The 15820-nt window shown below is 55.1% G+C and overlaps 7 protein-coding genes across 7 annotated transcripts; 2 read left to right on the forward strand and 5 right to left on the reverse strand.

The window, feature by feature from the left end:
• Positions 1-1711: 1711 nt before the first annotated feature.
• Positions 1712-4731, reverse strand: IWZ02DRAFT_435149 (P-loop containing nucleoside triphosphate hydrolase protein; the record flags this gene model as incomplete). The annotated part of the gene is made up of 2 exons (XM_066766421.1): positions 1712-1765; positions 1813-4731. The coding sequence occupies 2 exons, from the start codon at positions 4729-4731 to the stop codon at positions 1712-1714; spliced, it is 2973 nt and encodes a 990-aa protein (XP_066620958.1).
• Positions 4732-5222: 491 nt separating this feature from the next.
• On the forward strand, positions 5223-6719 carry IWZ02DRAFT_43092 (uncharacterized protein). Its single transcript, XM_066766115.1, has 2 exons — positions 5223-5706; positions 5760-6719. The coding sequence occupies exons 1-2, from the start codon at positions 5387-5389 to the stop codon at positions 6514-6516; spliced, it is 1077 nt and encodes a 358-aa protein (XP_066620959.1). The 5' UTR covers positions 5223-5386; the 3' UTR covers positions 6517-6719.
• IWZ02DRAFT_43097 (uncharacterized protein) lies at positions 6441-6836 on the reverse strand. Its single transcript, XM_066766122.1, has one exon. The coding sequence runs from the start codon at positions 6748-6750 to the stop codon at positions 6523-6525; it is 228 nt and encodes a 75-aa protein (XP_066620960.1). The 5' UTR covers positions 6751-6836; the 3' UTR covers positions 6441-6522.
• Positions 6837-6922: 86 nt separating this feature from the next.
• On the reverse strand, positions 6923-8183 carry IWZ02DRAFT_483719 (uncharacterized protein; the record flags this gene model as incomplete). The annotated part of the gene is made up of 1 exon (XM_066769175.1): positions 6923-8183. The coding sequence occupies exon 1, from the start codon at positions 8114-8116 to the stop codon at positions 6923-6925; it is 1194 nt and encodes a 397-aa protein (XP_066620961.1). The 5' UTR covers positions 8117-8183.
• Positions 8184-9163: 980 nt separating this feature from the next.
• On the reverse strand, positions 9164-10550 carry IWZ02DRAFT_43146 (uncharacterized protein). The gene is made up of 2 exons (XM_066766164.1): positions 10321-10550; positions 9164-10261 (listed from the first exon to the last, which is right to left on the reverse strand). The coding sequence occupies exon 2, from the start codon at positions 10074-10076 to the stop codon at positions 9318-9320; it is 759 nt and encodes a 252-aa protein (XP_066620962.1). The 5' UTR covers positions 10077-10261; positions 10321-10550; the 3' UTR covers positions 9164-9317.
• A 1806-nt stretch (positions 10551-12356) lies between these two features.
• Positions 12357-13290, forward strand: IWZ02DRAFT_43124 (uncharacterized protein). The gene is made up of 2 exons (XM_066766149.1): positions 12357-12722; positions 13061-13290. The coding sequence occupies exons 1-2, from the start codon at positions 12505-12507 to the stop codon at positions 13272-13274; spliced, it is 432 nt and encodes a 143-aa protein (XP_066620963.1). The 5' UTR covers positions 12357-12504; the 3' UTR covers positions 13275-13290.
• Positions 13291-14437: 1147 nt separating this feature from the next.
• Positions 14438-15770, reverse strand: IWZ02DRAFT_43182 (uncharacterized protein). The gene is made up of 2 exons (XM_066766185.1): positions 15492-15770; positions 14438-15375 (listed from the first exon to the last, which is right to left on the reverse strand). Exons 1-2 carry the CDS (start codon positions 15669-15671, stop codon positions 14572-14574), a joined length of 984 nt encoding a protein of 327 aa, XP_066620964.1. The 5' UTR covers positions 15672-15770; the 3' UTR covers positions 14438-14571.
• Positions 15771-15820: the final 50 nt, after the last annotated feature.

A 15820-nucleotide genomic window follows, 5' to 3' on the forward strand; every position in this document is an offset into this window, starting at 1 on the left:
AGATTGAGCAAATGCTTCTTTACTGCAACAGAACGGGCGCAGTTTGTATGTATCAAGAGTTGGTACATCCCATGGCGAAGTTCCGCCTCTCCACACTACCACTCATTGCCCACAATCGAAAGCGTATAGTTTCCTCCACTCGATGTCTGTTTCGCAAGCAATTTCAAGACTGAATTTGCGCATCAGAGACAACTTCAGTCTCGCTTGTTCGCGGAACTCGCGTGTCTATAGCCTCGTTTGCCGACCGACCCATAGATCGTTTCCCCAACAACAACAACCTCAGTCTCGGTGTTCTTCAAGCGACCACCTCAACCTCACACAGCATCGAGCCGACATATTTCGCAAGACTCTGCATCGAACAACATGTTTGAGGTGCAAGAGAAGGGGACATGTGCATCGAAGCTGCGACGCTAGCCCGGTTAGGCAGGTCTACCAAGCTTAAACCAACCAACAAAACATCGCGCGCGGTACATGTCGTTGAGCGGTCTTTTCAGTCGTTCGACTATCATTCGGGGCATTACTAGAGTAAACAATTTTGAAGAATTGGAAGAAAATCGTTGGCAAGGAAGCAAAAGATGCGATTGAACGTTTGGACGGAACCGCTAGAAAGGTTCACTCGTGCGTACACTGTTAAAATCGCCGAATCGACTCATTGAAGGGGCCAACCGAGTCTGACTTCACTAGATCAATTGGGTTCGTCGCTAAACAGAGAAATTTCCTAGCTCATACGATAGCGAGCTTCGAATTCCTTTCGACGGATCTGTTCCTTGCTTCAGAGATCGCGACGTTGTGAGGGCACAGAATGGGTGGAAAAAGAAGTGATACTCAGTATGGAGAACAGCTCGTTAAGTGCAGATGGGATGGCAGATGAATGGTCCCTGGACGTACCTGTGAACGCGAACGACCGCTCCCTGAGGACGTCTCATATATTCCTGCACCCACTGTGAGGGTGTCCCCAAATTCGCGAAGTCGATAAAGATGGGTGGTATACTTAACTCTTCTCAATAGCACCGATGCAACATGTTTTTCACTTGGCGTTTGCCCAATCGTGATTCTTGCACTCTACAGCGCCCATCCGTCGATCAGTACAAGATCAAACAATTCAATTCAGTCGCAGCGCTACCCTAGATCCCGATTCCATCCGCGCCCTTGCCAGCCTCCGATCCTTCCCATCTCGCCATACTCCTCCAAACCCAATGCACTCCGATCCAGATATCCCAACCAAGAAGAAAGCTGCTCACTCAATAGCCCGCCCAACCGCTCGAAGAAATGACGAGAGAAAGGGCTTGGAATCGTGGACTACCTCGCTGCGACGCCCATGCCCAACAATACTTGGTCTGGATGTCCACCGTCAGGCAGCCGGGGTAACGACCAAACGATACGAGTGGAAGGACAAGGCGCAGTGCAGCGTCTGAGAGGCGCCGGGTCCTAAGAGTTTAAGTGAATAGAAAAGTAAAAAGAAAGTTACGCCAAAACACCTCAGACACCAGTCATAAGTAACGTCCATTGCAAGGCCGGCGAGCCGAGCTGGGAATAGGAGAGGTGTTGTCTCGCTATGGAAAAGGGAACCGAGGCAAGAAAACATCATTCTCCACCTTTGTGCCGGAGGTCCTGGCTCCTTTTTCAGGGGCGGGTTCTGTACAATATGTTTCGCGCGGATCGTCGAGGCGCGATGGATCCCGACCGGATGGTTACAAGTTTAGGCAGAGGTTCATTCCTTGACCTTGGCCTGCCTCTTTGCCGTTCCAATGTGCGTGTTGTGCACCTATATTTGTTAGCTACGAATGCCAGCATTTGCGCGGTGAGCCTTACCTTGGTGGCAAACTTGAGACTGGTCAAAGTCTCGTGCAAGTGAGCCTGCAGAGGACTGATCATGACAAACATGAGAGTCTTGCTGTTACCGCCCAGGGAATACTGCAGCAGATACGTGAGCTTGCTGTTGCGGTACGGGATGTGCGCGCCGTCCTTTCCAGAGCCCAGCGCAGCAATGACATCACCGAGGCAGCTCAGACTGCGGTTGATGTTCTGCGTTTCCTTGAGACGGTCGCCGGTAGCTCCTGAGTGGCTTAGGCGCTCGGAACCTGCCAGATCGACGAGGTTCAAAGTGCCTTCGCTGCGTTCGCCGGTAATCGAATTCTCACCCTTCAGCTTGAGGATAAATACAGAGTGGGATCGCGAAGAGCGGCTGTTGGCTATAGTCGCAGCGACGCTGCGGTTGCGCGAGGCGTTTGAGAGCATAGATTGCACCTTGTCGGGGCTGTCTAGAGGCACCGACGTGACGCCAGTGATTTCTGTACTCTTCTTCTGCGCGTCATGACGGATCTCGTGCTTCTTCTTATCGAATTCTTCAGCCTTGCCGAGCAGGTCGTTCAAAACTTCGTTGTACACCTCGACAAATTGGCCCTCCATCTTGTACAGCCAGCCCTTCTCCTCAAGGTCCTGCGCAGTGTTGTAAATCTGCTGGACCGCCAGGGGTATCATTCCGTCGGATGAACTCATTGTGTACGTCTTTCCGGAACCAGTTTGGCCGTAGCAGAAGATGCAGACATTGTACCCGTCGAGCGCCGACTGGACAAGCTGAGAAATCTCTTCAAATACCTCTCCATTCTGCGACTTTGGACCAAAGACCCTGTCGAAAGAAAAGGGATTGGTGGAGCGAGTCACGTTGCCCATAGCGCTTTTCTGCTCAGGACCTTGGATGACCACCTCCTTGCTGTCTTTTCCGGCGTCAGGATAGTTGATTTCGGCGGTCTCTGTCGCTTCGATTTCTGCCGGTGGGCGAACACGGCAAAAGACGCGAATGTTGCCCTTGAGCTCTTGGACTTGGTTATGCAGTTTGCGTCGAAGCGTCTCTTCAGCGCGAAGCTTGGCTTTGGTCTCTTCAGCTGCATCGACAGCTTCCTGCATGCGCTTGTGGAGTTCGGCAAAGGCCGTGGACTGTGCCTGGCTGTCAGACTCCAGAAAGTTAATCTTAGCCTTCATGGCGCTGTTTGCCGACTCGAGCGTCATGTTGTTTGCAGTCGACTCCGAAAGCTTGTCACGCAAGTTCTTCTCCAGGGCCGTCTTCCGCTCAATGTCGGCTTTGAGCTGCTCGGTCTCGCGGCGGAGATCGAGAAGCTCCCTGTCTTTCTTTTCCATGTCTACACCAGCATTCTGAGCGTGAAGCTCTGCCTGTGTCTGCAGTTCCGAAACTTCCTTGACGCGTTGCTGCCGCTCTTGATCCAGCTGGGCCTCCATCTCCCTCTTTAGGGTTGCAAACCTTTCTTCATACTCGGCCTTGACGTCCTTAGTCTGATGGTCAAGACTTCGCTGCAACTCCTCCGCCTTTCTGTCCGACTCTAGGCGCAACTTCGTGACCTCACGTTCGTGCGCAAATTGCATGTCCTTGATATCGTGTTCGTGCTGCCTTCTCAGGTCTTTGAGTTCAAAACTGTGAGAATTCTTGAGGCTCTCGAGAGCAACCTCTGTTTGCGAGAGTTTCAGCCTTGTCGACTCTAGTTCGCTCCGGATCGTGTCGTTCTTCGTCGAGAGTTGCGATCGAATGGCCTCAAGCTCGTTAACTGCAACCAGAAAAGCCAGGGTTAACTTCAATCCTTTTCTGGTCGTCATGTATCGCGTAGAAACAAGCTCAAAAACAGAACATCGAATGTCCATAATTGAAAGAGACATACTCTTGGCCTTGTGACTTTCGATTTTTTCTTCGATATTTTCGCGCTCGTTGGCCGTGCTCTTCATCTGTTGCCGGAGTTCGCCGTAAAGGGCCTCCATCTCGTCGAGGCGGGTTTTCGTATCCCAAGCTGGAAGTGGAGCACGCAAGTTAGAGTCTTTGTTCAAAAATGGAGTCGTGTCTTCTTTGCAAGAAGAAGTCTTGGGAGTCTTCGAAGGAGAGGCTGAACGAAAAGGAACCGCTTGGTTTTGCTGAATAGACAACGATGAAGACTGGGATTCAAAGGGACCAGAATGCTGAACGGATTGAACCTGGAAACGTGGAATATGAGAGGGGGTCGCAGGAGGTTCAGGATCTTCCGGGATGGGATCAAATGATCCAGGAGCTTGCGCAAAGCGCAAAGGTTCCATGGAGCCCATGGAACTATCCCAAGAAGCCTTTTTGATAAGTCGACCAGGCTGGGGCTGTTGAAAAGAAAGTGCTGAAGACTGTGCTGAAACTGATCTGCCATATGGGTGGAACGACAGGGCCATGCCGCTATCCTGGCTGCGTGCTCTGCGAAGACTGTGCTTGGAAGTCGAAGGGTTGGAACTTGAAGCAGTATAGGTTGAAAGAGAAGGCGGTACTGTACCCTGACGCTTTCCTCCAGAGGAGGAATTGCTGTTATCCATAGATGTCGCCGGCCGGTTCGAGGGAGTCTGAGAACGATGCCTTGACATGGAAGTGTGCGGTCGGGTGTCTTTGGTAGATCTGGCTCCGTGAGAGTAGCTGCTGGCAAAGGAGGGGGTCGAATTTTGTCGAGTGCGAGTCGATGGTGCTGAGACGGAGGATGATTTGGAAGTACGGACGCCTGCTGTAGCGGTAGTCTTGACTGAGCTATTGACTGGCCTTGGAGGTGCAATGCTGGACTTCATCTCTCCCGAGACTTGACGTTTCGCGGCCGGCTCCGGTACTGTAGTCGGCATGAGCTGCTGAATCTCCTGTTCCTGGACTGGCAGATACGTACGGCCAGAGGCCTTGTTCTTGGATGGCACGAGGCTCGCGGGAGCAGCAAGTGCGCGCATGTTGTTGTCGGACGCTGATATTTCCTGGAGGGTGCGGGGGAGACCTCCCGCCGGCGCAGGAAGCTTGCTTGGGGGACGAATGCCAGATGGCTTCTGATACAATCATCCTTAGTATGGCCTCGAGTTGGGATGCGAACCGGTGGAGGCGTACCGCGGTGTCTTGGGAATCCATGGCTAAGGAAGCAATGCGACGGAGGGAGTAGACGACAAGGACGCGGGCATACAAAACGAGCTACGCCCTTCTCATCGCAAGGGTTCGAGAGGAATTTGCAGGGCGCAGCGATGGTGGTGGGCGCAACGAGCAGCAAGTCGACGGACGTGAAGGGCAGGATCACTGGTTGGCGCAATGGCTGGTTGCTATCCCAGAGTTGGCGGAGCGTAAACAGCAAGGCCAAAACAGTCGGAGCGGAAAAACTGTGGATGCGGAGGCGGGCGAACCCGGCAGAACCGCGCGCTGCGACGGGCAACCTACCGAACGCTTTCACATGCGTCACTCACTACTACCCTGGACTCTTTGACGCCTCGCCCTCTCAGGAACCAGCCGCGCGCTCACGTCGCCCCGACGCCAGCCTGTCCCAGAGTCCCAGAGGAGCGTGTTGCGCTCTGTCTAGTCCCATCGTCGAGCGCCCGCCACCGACCTCTTCTAACGTCCACCATGGAGAAATACTCCCAGTATCGCGACCGGGGTATGTTGCCCAGGTGCGCGTGTGCCAAAAGCCCACTCACTGATAGCATAGGCTCTGGAATCGCGCCCTTTTTCCCCGTTCGCCCCGAGCCGTCCGGAATCGCGCTTCCGTTACACATCTTCCTGTTCGCGTGTCGCCTACCTTTGCTACTGGGAGCTTCCGCCATATATTTTCTCCTGCTGAGCTGGCTGCCTGTGGGTCTGCTGGTGAGGAAGGCCGCACTATGGTTGATACTAGGGATCCCTGGTGTTTGGTGGATTGACCTTCAAATTGACGGCGTGAGACGCGGGTATGGCAGATTCTTTGTTGCTTCCTATGTCACTCCGACTGACTTGATGGCAGCTCACTGGCAAAACACCACAAGAACCGGCTCCCCTCTCCTGGAACCGTCATCGCGTCCTCCTTTACCTCGCCCCTCGATGCGCTTTACTTGGCGGCCATCTTCGACCCTGTCTTCACCATTTCGTATCCCAGCACCCGTCTAGTCGAGCGCGTCAACCTCTTTCGTGCCTTTCTCCATGCATTGGCGCCGCCAGTCATTCAGCCGCCGCCAAACGCTAAGCTCACGAACTTGGCGACCCTGATTGCGCAAAATCCTGACACAAGCATTGTGGTTCTGCCAGAGTGCACCACCACGAATGGACGTGGAATCTTGCCCTTTAGCCCGAGTCTGCTGACGGTACCGGCAAGGACAAAGATCTTTCCCGTGTCATTGCGATATTCTCCTGGGGATGTTACGACACCCATTCCTCAAACTTATTTTGACTTTTTGTGGAATCTTTGCTCCAAGCCGACCCACTGTATTCGCGTCCGCATTGCAGAGGCAGTGTTCAATACCAGCGCCGGCTCTGCCAAGCAATCTGCTACCGCTAGTGGCCGGGACCTCAGCCCGCGTCCCGCAGATTATGCCGAGACGAATGGGGCAGACAGCGTACTGCTAGGAAACGGTGATGCCCATGGAGAGCTGTCAGCTGAAGAGCAGAAGGTGCTGGACCGTGTCGGCGAGGACCTGGCACGCTTGGGAAGAGTGAAGAGGGTGGGGCTTGGAGTCAAGGAAAAGGCAGACTTCATTAAGACGTGGACAAAGAAAAGAAGGTGAAGCAACTCAGCCTGCTGGACTTCCATTGATATTCCACACACGACGGCGTTTGCAGCACTTTAGCGACGGTGTGAGCATATTCGAGCAATCTTCCATTTTTTGCCTTTCGAGCAGGAGCACGTGGTATGAATGACGGTCTGTATGATATCCAACACGCTGGCTCTCGCTAGAGGAAACAAGTGGACCACCTTGAAGCAGTGGCAAGAACGCGAGAATCCGATGACCAAACTCCATCAGACATGATATGACAACCCCCAGCAGTGTCCCTGTCTCCGTGGACCTTCGCTAAGACAGAGCCACCTTTTACCAAGTAAACCTACCGTCGTAGAAAGAAAAGGAGGAAAAGAAGAAAAGAAAAGAACGAAATAAAGAAAAAGAGATCATGACGACCTCCACACATCCCTTCCTAGTCCAAGAACATCCTCACAACCCCCAAGCAAAAGAACACTCCCACGCCCACCACAAACGCCACGTTTCCGTTCCCAACAGGTGGTACTCGGAACCCCCTAACCGCCGCACTCGCCTGCTCCGCCGCCGTCGCAGCTGTCGTTGAAGTCGCAGCAGCCGTGGCATGAGCTGCGGAAGAAGACGACGTGGACGCAGTGGTGCTCTCTATGAGCCCAGTCGTAGATTCGGCAGGGGTTAGAGTCGATGGCGCAGGTCGAACAATGAGAAGCGTCGTTTGCCCATCAGCCCAGTAGACGCTCGTCACGACGGTGGCGGCCGGCGGCGGCTCATCCGCGCGCGAGGCACTCTCCACCGTCGTCGTCTCCGTCGTCGATGATGACCAAGTCAGCGTCTTCATCGTAGCAGCCGTGACACCACCACCACCACCACCGCCTCCTGTCGCCGTGGCCGTCATGCTCAACACGCCCGTCACGCCGCCGCTCAAGACGTCGTGTTCTCTAACCCCATCACCGCCGCCCATCGCACCCGGCGCCAGTCCCTTGATCCAAAACTCGAACCCGCGCAGCCACCCCACGGCGTCCGGGACGCCAGGCGCGCGGCAAAAGCGCTGCAGCGCGCGCGTCTGCGCGACGAGGCCGGCCTGCGACGTGTGCAGCTCGTTGTGCAGACAGGACTGGCATTGTGTCCAGGCGGCGTTCTTGTCTGCGGCCGAGGAAGAAGAGGAGGAGGCAGAGCAGACGCAGGAGCGAAAGCGCGCTGCTTGTGCTGGGTTGGCGGGCGAGATGGTGAGGCTGTTGCCTGAGTCGTCGTCTGCTTTGCCGTCATTGGCGATGGTGGGTGGGAAAAGATTGTCGTGGCAGGTTTGAATTAGGGAGAAGATGGCGCCGCAGGTGTCGGTGTCGTAGAGGCATTGGGGGAGTGCGGATGGGGCGTTGGATTGGGAGGCGGGCGCCGTAGTGGTTCGGGGCCCTGTTTGTGTGCTGCAATTGCTCTCGACGCTGGAGGCGCCGTCGGATGGGTTTGGAGAGTGCGCCCAACTGCTGTTCTTGATGTGATCGTTTCGAGGGAAGAGACTCGAGGGTATGGCGCTGTTCGGTGGAACCACATAGAGTGGGAAGGCCAGGGCCGCGAAGAGGAGGAGCAAGAGGAGGCATGGAAAGATGTGTCCAAGATGAAGCGTCCTAAACCTCATTTCTGATCTGTAGAAAGTGGAGAGATTTCGCGAAGAGTCAATAATTAGAAATATGAAGATAGATCACAGTCTTTTGTTTGCTTGCCGTCAGTGTGGAAGAGGAAAAGCAGCAGGATCGCACCAACGAAGGACTTCTCTTTCTCTGAGCACGCTACCAGTCACGAGGGCTGTCAACTGATCGTGCTGTCCAGCGGGGAGAGAGGTGAGTGACGTGCTCCTAAACTTGCTGTCATTGGACGTCAGTCATTGTCCAAAGCGATGGGCTACTGGTGAGAGATACCGTGCACCACAGGTGGACTGAAAGTGCCAAAACATTTGCCCAAAAAATAGCCAAAAAGCAGCATAACGTCATTCGGGATTTACAACCACATCAGACACGAGTAGTATTTATTTGTCGGACTGTGCACCAGGATCCAGCTTCTACTTCACTACCAATGTCAATCTGAATGGCAATCCATCATCAAAGCACCATTATGATGAGTAAGAGCGTGCGGATGTTACCCTAGCCTGGGAAAACCAAGCACGGACACTGCTCACGGTACTTGGCGACTGCAATTGTCTAATAATGAGTACTCGACTGGGGGACGGTACCGGAGATTTGAAGTTTTCACTCTGGCCTCTGCTAAGGTTCTGCCGTTAGACGGAAGGGGGTGTTTTTGGTGACTCGGCGACTTAGTTTGCCTGACGGTGAGATCCCAATCTGGAACTAGTCATTTGGCACCGAGAGGTGGTCGACCGAAGCAACGGGTAGTGGTGGAGAGCAGCGGGTATTGGGTGCAATGGCAGCTCCCCTGGACCATTTCCGTGATGCGGGATGTCAGCTTCCTAGGCGTGGCTTTGGTGGTGAATGAAAGCTCTGTAGAGATAGGGATTTTGATGAACGTCACTCTCTAAGTGCGAAATGACAGCTCCTTGGGTCCAGGCGCAATCCCCTGAGAGTAGCCATTTTATTTGACATCCATTGTGGACTAAAGATAAGAGTCAATTTCTTTTCCAACTTGACCGTGAGCACCTAGCCATCCACAACTTCAACGAAAAAAGACGACCGCAATTGACAGCCTGAGAAGAAAACACACCGAGAGCCAATGACACCTTATTTTCCAAACACAGCGCAGAAAACGCCAAAACGGAGACTCTCACAGCAAAGCTTGAACGCTACGACGAAGAATGACCATCAAAGATCCAGCCGCATTACAACCCATCAGAAAATTTCCAACCCCTCGAATTCAACCACCAAGTTCCGCTGCATCACCCGCGGCCCACCTTGTTGACGTTCGTACAGCGACGCGGCCAGGTTCGCGGGCCGCGAGGCGTAAACGCCAACGCGAATCGCCTTGCTCTCGACGCCCCAAAAGAACCACGTTACCTCGCGCAGTTTCTTCCAGCCGCCGCGGTCGTCTTCGTACCACAGCCACAGGGCGTAGCCGATGCGCTCCATCTTGACGCGCAGGTCGGCGCGGCGCGTGCGGGTGGGCGGCAGCGCCGTCATAGCCCAGTCTGCCCCGTCTGATGTAGCACAGACTGACGTAGCGTGGCACTCGTTGTTCCTGAATTCGAGACCGAGCTTGACCCATTTTGGAGCAGGTTCGGGGGGCATGTAGGCGGGTGGAGGGGCGTTTCGCGGAGGCGGTTGAGTTTGTGGTTGCTGGGGTTGCTGCTGATTGTTTGACGGAGGCGATGGCCTGGAGGCATCGATACGGCCTGGAGGTGATCCTGAAAATATAACGAGGCCGGCCTGATCCCATTCGAGCTGCCAATCTGCCGATACCGTCACCTCGGCGGCTATGAAAGGGTTGCGCAGGGCGGTGTAGAGGATGGGGGCCGTGGATGTGTCATTGCGCGGCGGTTTGCGCCAAAGGTCGGTATTAGGCTGCGCGGACAAGGTAAAGTAACCCATCCATTCTGGCACGGCGGACCCAGCAATGTTGAGCGCCGTAAACGACGAGCTATCGGGATGCATGGATGTTCCAAAGTCCAAAGTTGAGAGCGCAGGCTTTGCGGTCCTATCCTCTTGTACACCGGTGATTTCCTCCAGTTTATGGGCTTTCGACCCCGCTCTCGTCTTTCCGTTGCGATGCTTGTTTTATGGGTCTTGGTGGTACGTCAAATGCGCGCCCTTATTCGCGCGGCATGAGCGAAGAGGACCTGGAGGGGGCATAAGCTGACGGCTCAAAGGGGCAGTGGCTGTCGTAGAGAGTAGTGACTTTTGAGGAGAGCAATTGGACGCGAGGCCGGACGATTGGAGGATTGCGCGGGAGTATATGGGTCTTGCGGGTCTGGCAGAGGTCGCGCGCAACGGATGGGCCGTCAGGAATCGCTGCAAAGGGAGTCAATGCACGCACGCATCCCTTAGCGCTGATGATGGTGGGCGTCTCCTGATGTTCTAGGAAAGAATGTATAAGCTTACCGAACCAGATACTGCAAAAGTGTAACGTACAGTTGCTCGTTCCGGAGAGCACATGGGGCGGACTAAGACAGGACGAGCAAAAGCGCCATCCGGTGGACCCAGGCGAGTAGATATAAGGTTATGGTATATGACTGTGCATAGCCTCGAAAGGCGTGCCGTGCGGAAATCAGACGCTACCTTCCCGCCGGCCCGCGCCTCGAGACGCCGTTGCCGGTCTGGTCTGCCGAATGGATATAAACGTCTTGAGAGCCATCCAGGTGCGGGTTGAGCACAATGGAGTGGAGCCGTCGTCGGAATTGTCAGTCAGTCAATTCGCCTCTGTTTCGATCGACAGCGTCGCAGCAGCGGGACAGCTGTGGTCTGGTCAAGCTCTGGGAGGATGTTGTGACGCTGCGACGTTTGGTCTGCGGCGTATGTTGTGCTGGTTGTTGCACAGACAGGGATGCGCGGTTCCCAGGGGTTTCCGGGGCTTTTGAACTTTGGTTCCCTTCTTCAACCTCAGAGCTTTCTTAACCGAAAGCCGCCTCGGACGACTTGGGCAAAGATGGACCACGAACCAGCACAGCCTCTTGCGCTTCACTCGCTCGGCAAGTTTCTCGACTCGGCCGTGGGCGGCTTGGCTTCTTCCGCGGACCACATGGCGACAATGACGGCCGTTCGAAAATCATTGGAACCGATATTGGCCAGATCCGGACTCAAGCAGATGCGCCATCTCGACCTCGGGACTAGTCGCATGTGGTATCGCTGCACGAGGAGCATCCAGTGACACGGCAGGACCAGCAACGTCTCCTAGGACTCTTCTCACCCTGGCCAAGGTAATAAAGAGCTGCAGCGAGCCTCGGGCCATCAGCTCGAGTCTTCTCAAACGTCGAGATGCATGGCCAAATCTCCCGATATTTGTATTATCGTCCTGGATTGAATCGACGGGAAGCGGATGCATCAGCCTCGAGGGCCCTCGCAGAGACATGTTGTTCTCACTCCGAGACGATGCGCCTGTTCCAAGGCCGAATCTGATGTCGTTGGGCAGGCCTCGTTTCTCAAAAGCTGACAAGGCGCAGTCATCCCTGGAGTCAGCAGCACCGTGACACGCAATTTCTGAGGCTCAGAAGCACACTGATGGATGACCAAGGCAACGACTTTTGATCAGGCTCCTCAGGTCGACACCATGTCTTGAGCAAGTTGTTGTCGTCGGGTCGGGTCGGGGGAGGCGGGCCAGATCATCGCCTCCACCAGCAGCCCACCGAACCCAGCATTTCCCCTCGCTATACAACGTCATATTTGCAGACCAAGGTCGTTTGTGACCAAGGACGAGGACCATGAGTGACGACTGACGAGCGAGTGAAAATCGCCTCGACAGCGCACCGCCACTCACCGCCACACCCGCGTCAAAAATAGACGGCACCACAGGCCGCGTACTCACCTCGCCACTTTTCCTCGACCTAACCACCAGCTTTCTTCAGGCCAAAAAGCCAACGACGTCACTTGGAGAGACGCTTGCCATGTCTGTCGCGAGGCAGCCGCACAGCCCGGACGCCGAAGACCGTCAGAGCCCCGCTGATTGGCCATGGTTCAACTGTGCTGTCGTGGACAACTGCCTTCTCCACTACTTTCTCCCTAGACATGCTGACCAGGGCACCGCCTTTCCATGTATTCACCGCGCCAGATCGAAACCAGGCCAGAGGTGAGCAGCTGAGGAAACACTGGGGCCGTCTTCATTCTGCACCTACGGATTGGCCGTCGCCTCTGCGCGGCCTTGTCTTCAGCCGATGACAGCGATTTTCAAGGCCGTCCGTTCAGTGGCACCGTGCAGGTCTAAACGGGGAACAGCACCAAGACATGTATGACCGCAAGTCTATATAGGATGTCAGAGTACACTTCAGATTCCAACAATCATCCAATCTCTCATCTACCATAATCACCCAACGTCCCTCGTTGCACACTCCAAGTTCAACCAACTCTCACATTTCAAAACTCAATCATAATGCAATTCTTCACCGTCCTCTCCCTCCTCGCCGCCACTGCCGTCGCCGGCCCCTTGCACAAGGTCCGCCAGGCCGGAGACAGCTCTGGCACCTGCGGCGGCGTTCCCTACTCGAGCGGCACCTGGACCTGCCTTGAGAACAAGGTCCTATGCCCCATCCAAAACGGCAAGCAGTTCCAGCACTGCAACTCCCAGTGCTACGACCCCAGCATTTGGAGGTACGTCCAAAGAAGCATTTCATTCTCAAACACACACGAGCCGGGGGGGGGGGGGGGGGGGGGGGGCAGTGATTTAAGTTGAGGGCCGTGCCGGCCGCCGAACCTTTTGGGTCGACGTGGTCATGGTCAGACCCAGTCCATTTTAGGCCGCTGCCCTCTCTCTCTCTCTTCCTGCTACACGACGGCCCCCTAGCTCACCCCACACCCCCTGCCAATCCCCCCCATCCAACCTCCAAACTACAGAATGCCCCACCCAAGGGCCAGAACATCTTCGCTCCACCTCTGTCCCATTCTCGGAATCTTGTCCCATCCCACGCAATGCTAACGCTCCCACGCAGCTGCAACGGTGGTCAGCTCGCTCCCATGGGCAACGCTACGCCCATCGGCACTCCTCTCGCTACGCCCGGCACGCCCCTTGCCACCCCCTACGCCACACCTGCGCTGAACTTTGGCACGGCTCCTGCCGGCACTCCTCCGGCTGGCACTCCCCCGCCGTTCAGTCCTGGCGCATATCCGACGCCGACGCCCGGCGCTGGCTTCAGCGGCTACTAAGCTGAGCAACAAGGCTGCTGGCTGGATGAGTTTAAACATGCCGCTTAGCTTGGCCCTTTGAGGCAACGGCTTGCAAGCATCGCAAGGCAAGGAATGAATGATAGGAGGACGAACCAACGAGAGAATGAACGAGTGATTTGAAACGGATCAGATTTTTCATCGTGCGCTGAAAGAAGACTGCATCCCACTTTTTTTCTCTCTGTTTCTCTCTCTCTCTCTCTCTCTTTCTCTCTGAGTTGTTTCCCTTTTCCATTTAATACCTCTGCATCTATCTGTACATTATCCGATTAGATTAGGCCGGGGCCACCTGCATGGCATGCGTGCGTGGGTTTGGCGTTGGGCCAGACTGCTGCGTGAATGACCAAAGAATGAATGAATGAAAAGATGAAAGCATCAGAGAAGACTGAGTGGTCAACATTGTCCCAGCTGGTGAAAGGTCTCGAAACTACTGTCGAAATAATTCGATGTGTGTGAAATGGAAATAGAAGACGTGCGGACTGGGTCATAACGAGCGAGGCAGAACCATGGAGAGCGAAGTCATGGACAGTCGAGCTGAATCCTCATTTCTTCTGAAAGCCTGAGTGTACCAACAATAACAAGACTGTCGCTGTTGCTCTGTCCACAGTTCTCTGCTATGTAATCCACAGGCTCATCTGCACGTCTCGACAAGCTTCTGTGCAATTTTTACCAATGACACCCGGACAGAGCTGAACAGCCCGCTGCTGCCTAAAGGGCACATTGGACCCGCCATCTTCATTCCTCCGATCAACCCAGTTGATACCTCTGACAGCCATTGCTCTTCTCCGCTGCTCGTTTCAAGTCTACTGCGCGACGCATGTACCGAAAGGAAAGACAAGAAAAAAAAAAAAAAAAAACCCCCCGAATCCGGAATGAGAGAAGGAGCGAGATGTACCTGACTGGGCAAAGAAATCACACGAACGCAAGAAACACACAACCCAGAAAAAAAAAAAAAAATTTGTCGCCGTCGTTAGCCGCCCACCACCCGCTCAACGGTTTGGCAGTCTCCTAAACCACAAGTACAGCAAACGCAGGAGATGCAGTCAGTGTGTATCAACCACGCTTAACACCCCCATCAATCACATCACATCACCATCGTCATCGTCACCCGCAACGGAAACAGATAGACACACAAAAGCCCACCCACCGCCCCCATCTCCGCGCCGTGGGCGCTATGTGGCGAGCAGACTGACTGACTGCCTGCCTTCCTGCCTGCCTGCCTCACCTGGACGCCACAAAGCGCCACGCACGGCATAAGCCAACCCAGCGGCTCGCGCCATCAGTCCGACAGCGGACCCGGTCCAACCATGCCAGCCATGTGACCGACGCGATTATCCGTGCCCGAGTTGACGGGCGGCAGGTGCGGCAGGTGCGGGTAGTGGAAGCCGTAGCGGTGCGGATGGTGGTGATGGTTGTTGTGGTGGTGCTGGTGAGAGTGCGGAGAGCGGAACGACGAGCGCGAGCGCGAGCGCGATTGGTTTCTGCTGCCGGCGGCGGCGCTTGTGGATGGAGGGGGGCGCGGGCCGGGAGACGTCGTTGTCGTCGTCGTTTTTGTCGCTGTTGCTGTTCCTGCTGCGGCGGCGTTGTTGTTGTTGTTGTGGTTGTTGACTTGGCGACCACGCGTGGAGGCCATGTCGTTGGTCGATTTGTTCAGGGGGACAGGCGCGTTGAGAGCGAGCGCCGCCGCCGCCACGTTGGCGCTGCTGTTGTTGCACGCCGGATCTGGACAGGAAAAGGCCTGACCAGGAGGAGGTCCGCCGGCAGTGACGGTGGGAGAAACGGGGCTTCGGCAGAGAGGCGAAGGCGGCTGGCTGGCCTTCGAGGGAGGAGGAGGTTTGGGAAAGGCCAGCGGCGGTGGCGTCGTGGTGTCGTGCGGCGAGACGTTTTCCGACGGCGGGCAACCATGCTGGGTGGTGGTGAAGTACGAGTCGGCGCGGAGACGCTTGGAGGGCGTTGCTTGGAACAGAGACTCAGCGAAGATGGAGTTGTTGCCGCCGGCGATCGTGTTGCAAGCCGTGGTAGAGCCTCGCCGGCTGCTTGTGACCGACTGCGGATAGCCACCCATGCTGGCCAGTGCGAATTTCTATAGATGTCTCTGCGTTAGTCTCAAGAGTGCCGCTGGCAGAACAAACGAAATAGCTACCACAAGAAAGCAGGAAACCAAAAGGCTGCTATTGTAAAAAGTAGAGGTAGTCTTACGTCACGGATTCTATCGCCCTCCTCCAAAGACCGCAGTCGAGCTTCCAACTCCCTTACGCGATGATCTGGTTTGCCAAGCCAGACATGAATCCAGTGAACTATGACTCCTGTTCCCACGAGGCAATAAAAGCCCATGGAAATTACTTCTTGAAGATTGTAATCCTTGTCAGCGTAGCCCATCTTGGTGTGTGCCCGCAATCTGCGCCGCGGACCGGGAGTGACGGAGGGTCTTCCAGGGGAACGAAGTTTTGGTCTTGGGTTAAATCTCTTTTTTTTTTTTCGCGGACAAAGGGCTAAGGATATTCAGACCTGCGCAAGCGTCAGCGGGC

Source organism: Phyllosticta citriasiana (genome assembly GCF_038021145.1).
Source record: "Phyllosticta citriasiana strain CBS 120426 chromosome Unknown IWZ02scaffold_10, whole genome shotgun sequence".
NCBI classification, from domain to species: Eukaryota; Fungi; Ascomycota; class Dothideomycetes; order Botryosphaeriales; family Phyllostictaceae; genus Phyllosticta; species Phyllosticta citriasiana.

Coding starts and splice junctions, on each gene's coding strand:
- IWZ02DRAFT_43092 (XM_066766115.1), top strand. CDS start 5,387: ATGGAGAAATACTCCCAGTATCGCGACCGGGGTATGTTGCCCAGGTGC. Junction 5,707..5,759: donor ATTGACGGCGTGAGACGCGG/GTATGGCAGATT, acceptor ACTTGATGGCAG/CTCACTGGCAAAACACCACA.
- IWZ02DRAFT_43097 (XM_066766122.1), bottom strand. CDS start 6,750: ATGGAGTTTGGTCATCGGATTCTCGCGTTCTTGCCACTGCTTCAAGGT.
- IWZ02DRAFT_43146 (XM_066766164.1), bottom strand. CDS start 10,076: ATGCATCCCGATAGCTCGTCGTTTACGGCGCTCAACATTGCTGGGTCC.
- IWZ02DRAFT_43124 (XM_066766149.1), top strand. CDS start 12,505: ATGCAATTCTTCACCGTCCTCTCCCTCCTCGCCGCCACTGCCGTCGCC. Junction 12,723..13,060: donor TACGACCCCAGCATTTGGAG/GTACGTCCAAAG, acceptor GCTCCCACGCAG/CTGCAACGGTGGTCAGCTCG.
- IWZ02DRAFT_43182 (XM_066766185.1), bottom strand. CDS start 15,671: ATGGGCTACGCTGACAAGGATTACAATCTTCAAGAAGTAATTTCCATG. Junction 15,376..15,491: donor AGGGCGATAGAATCCGTGAC/GTAAGACTACCT, acceptor AGACATCTATAG/AAATTCGCACTGGCCAGCAT.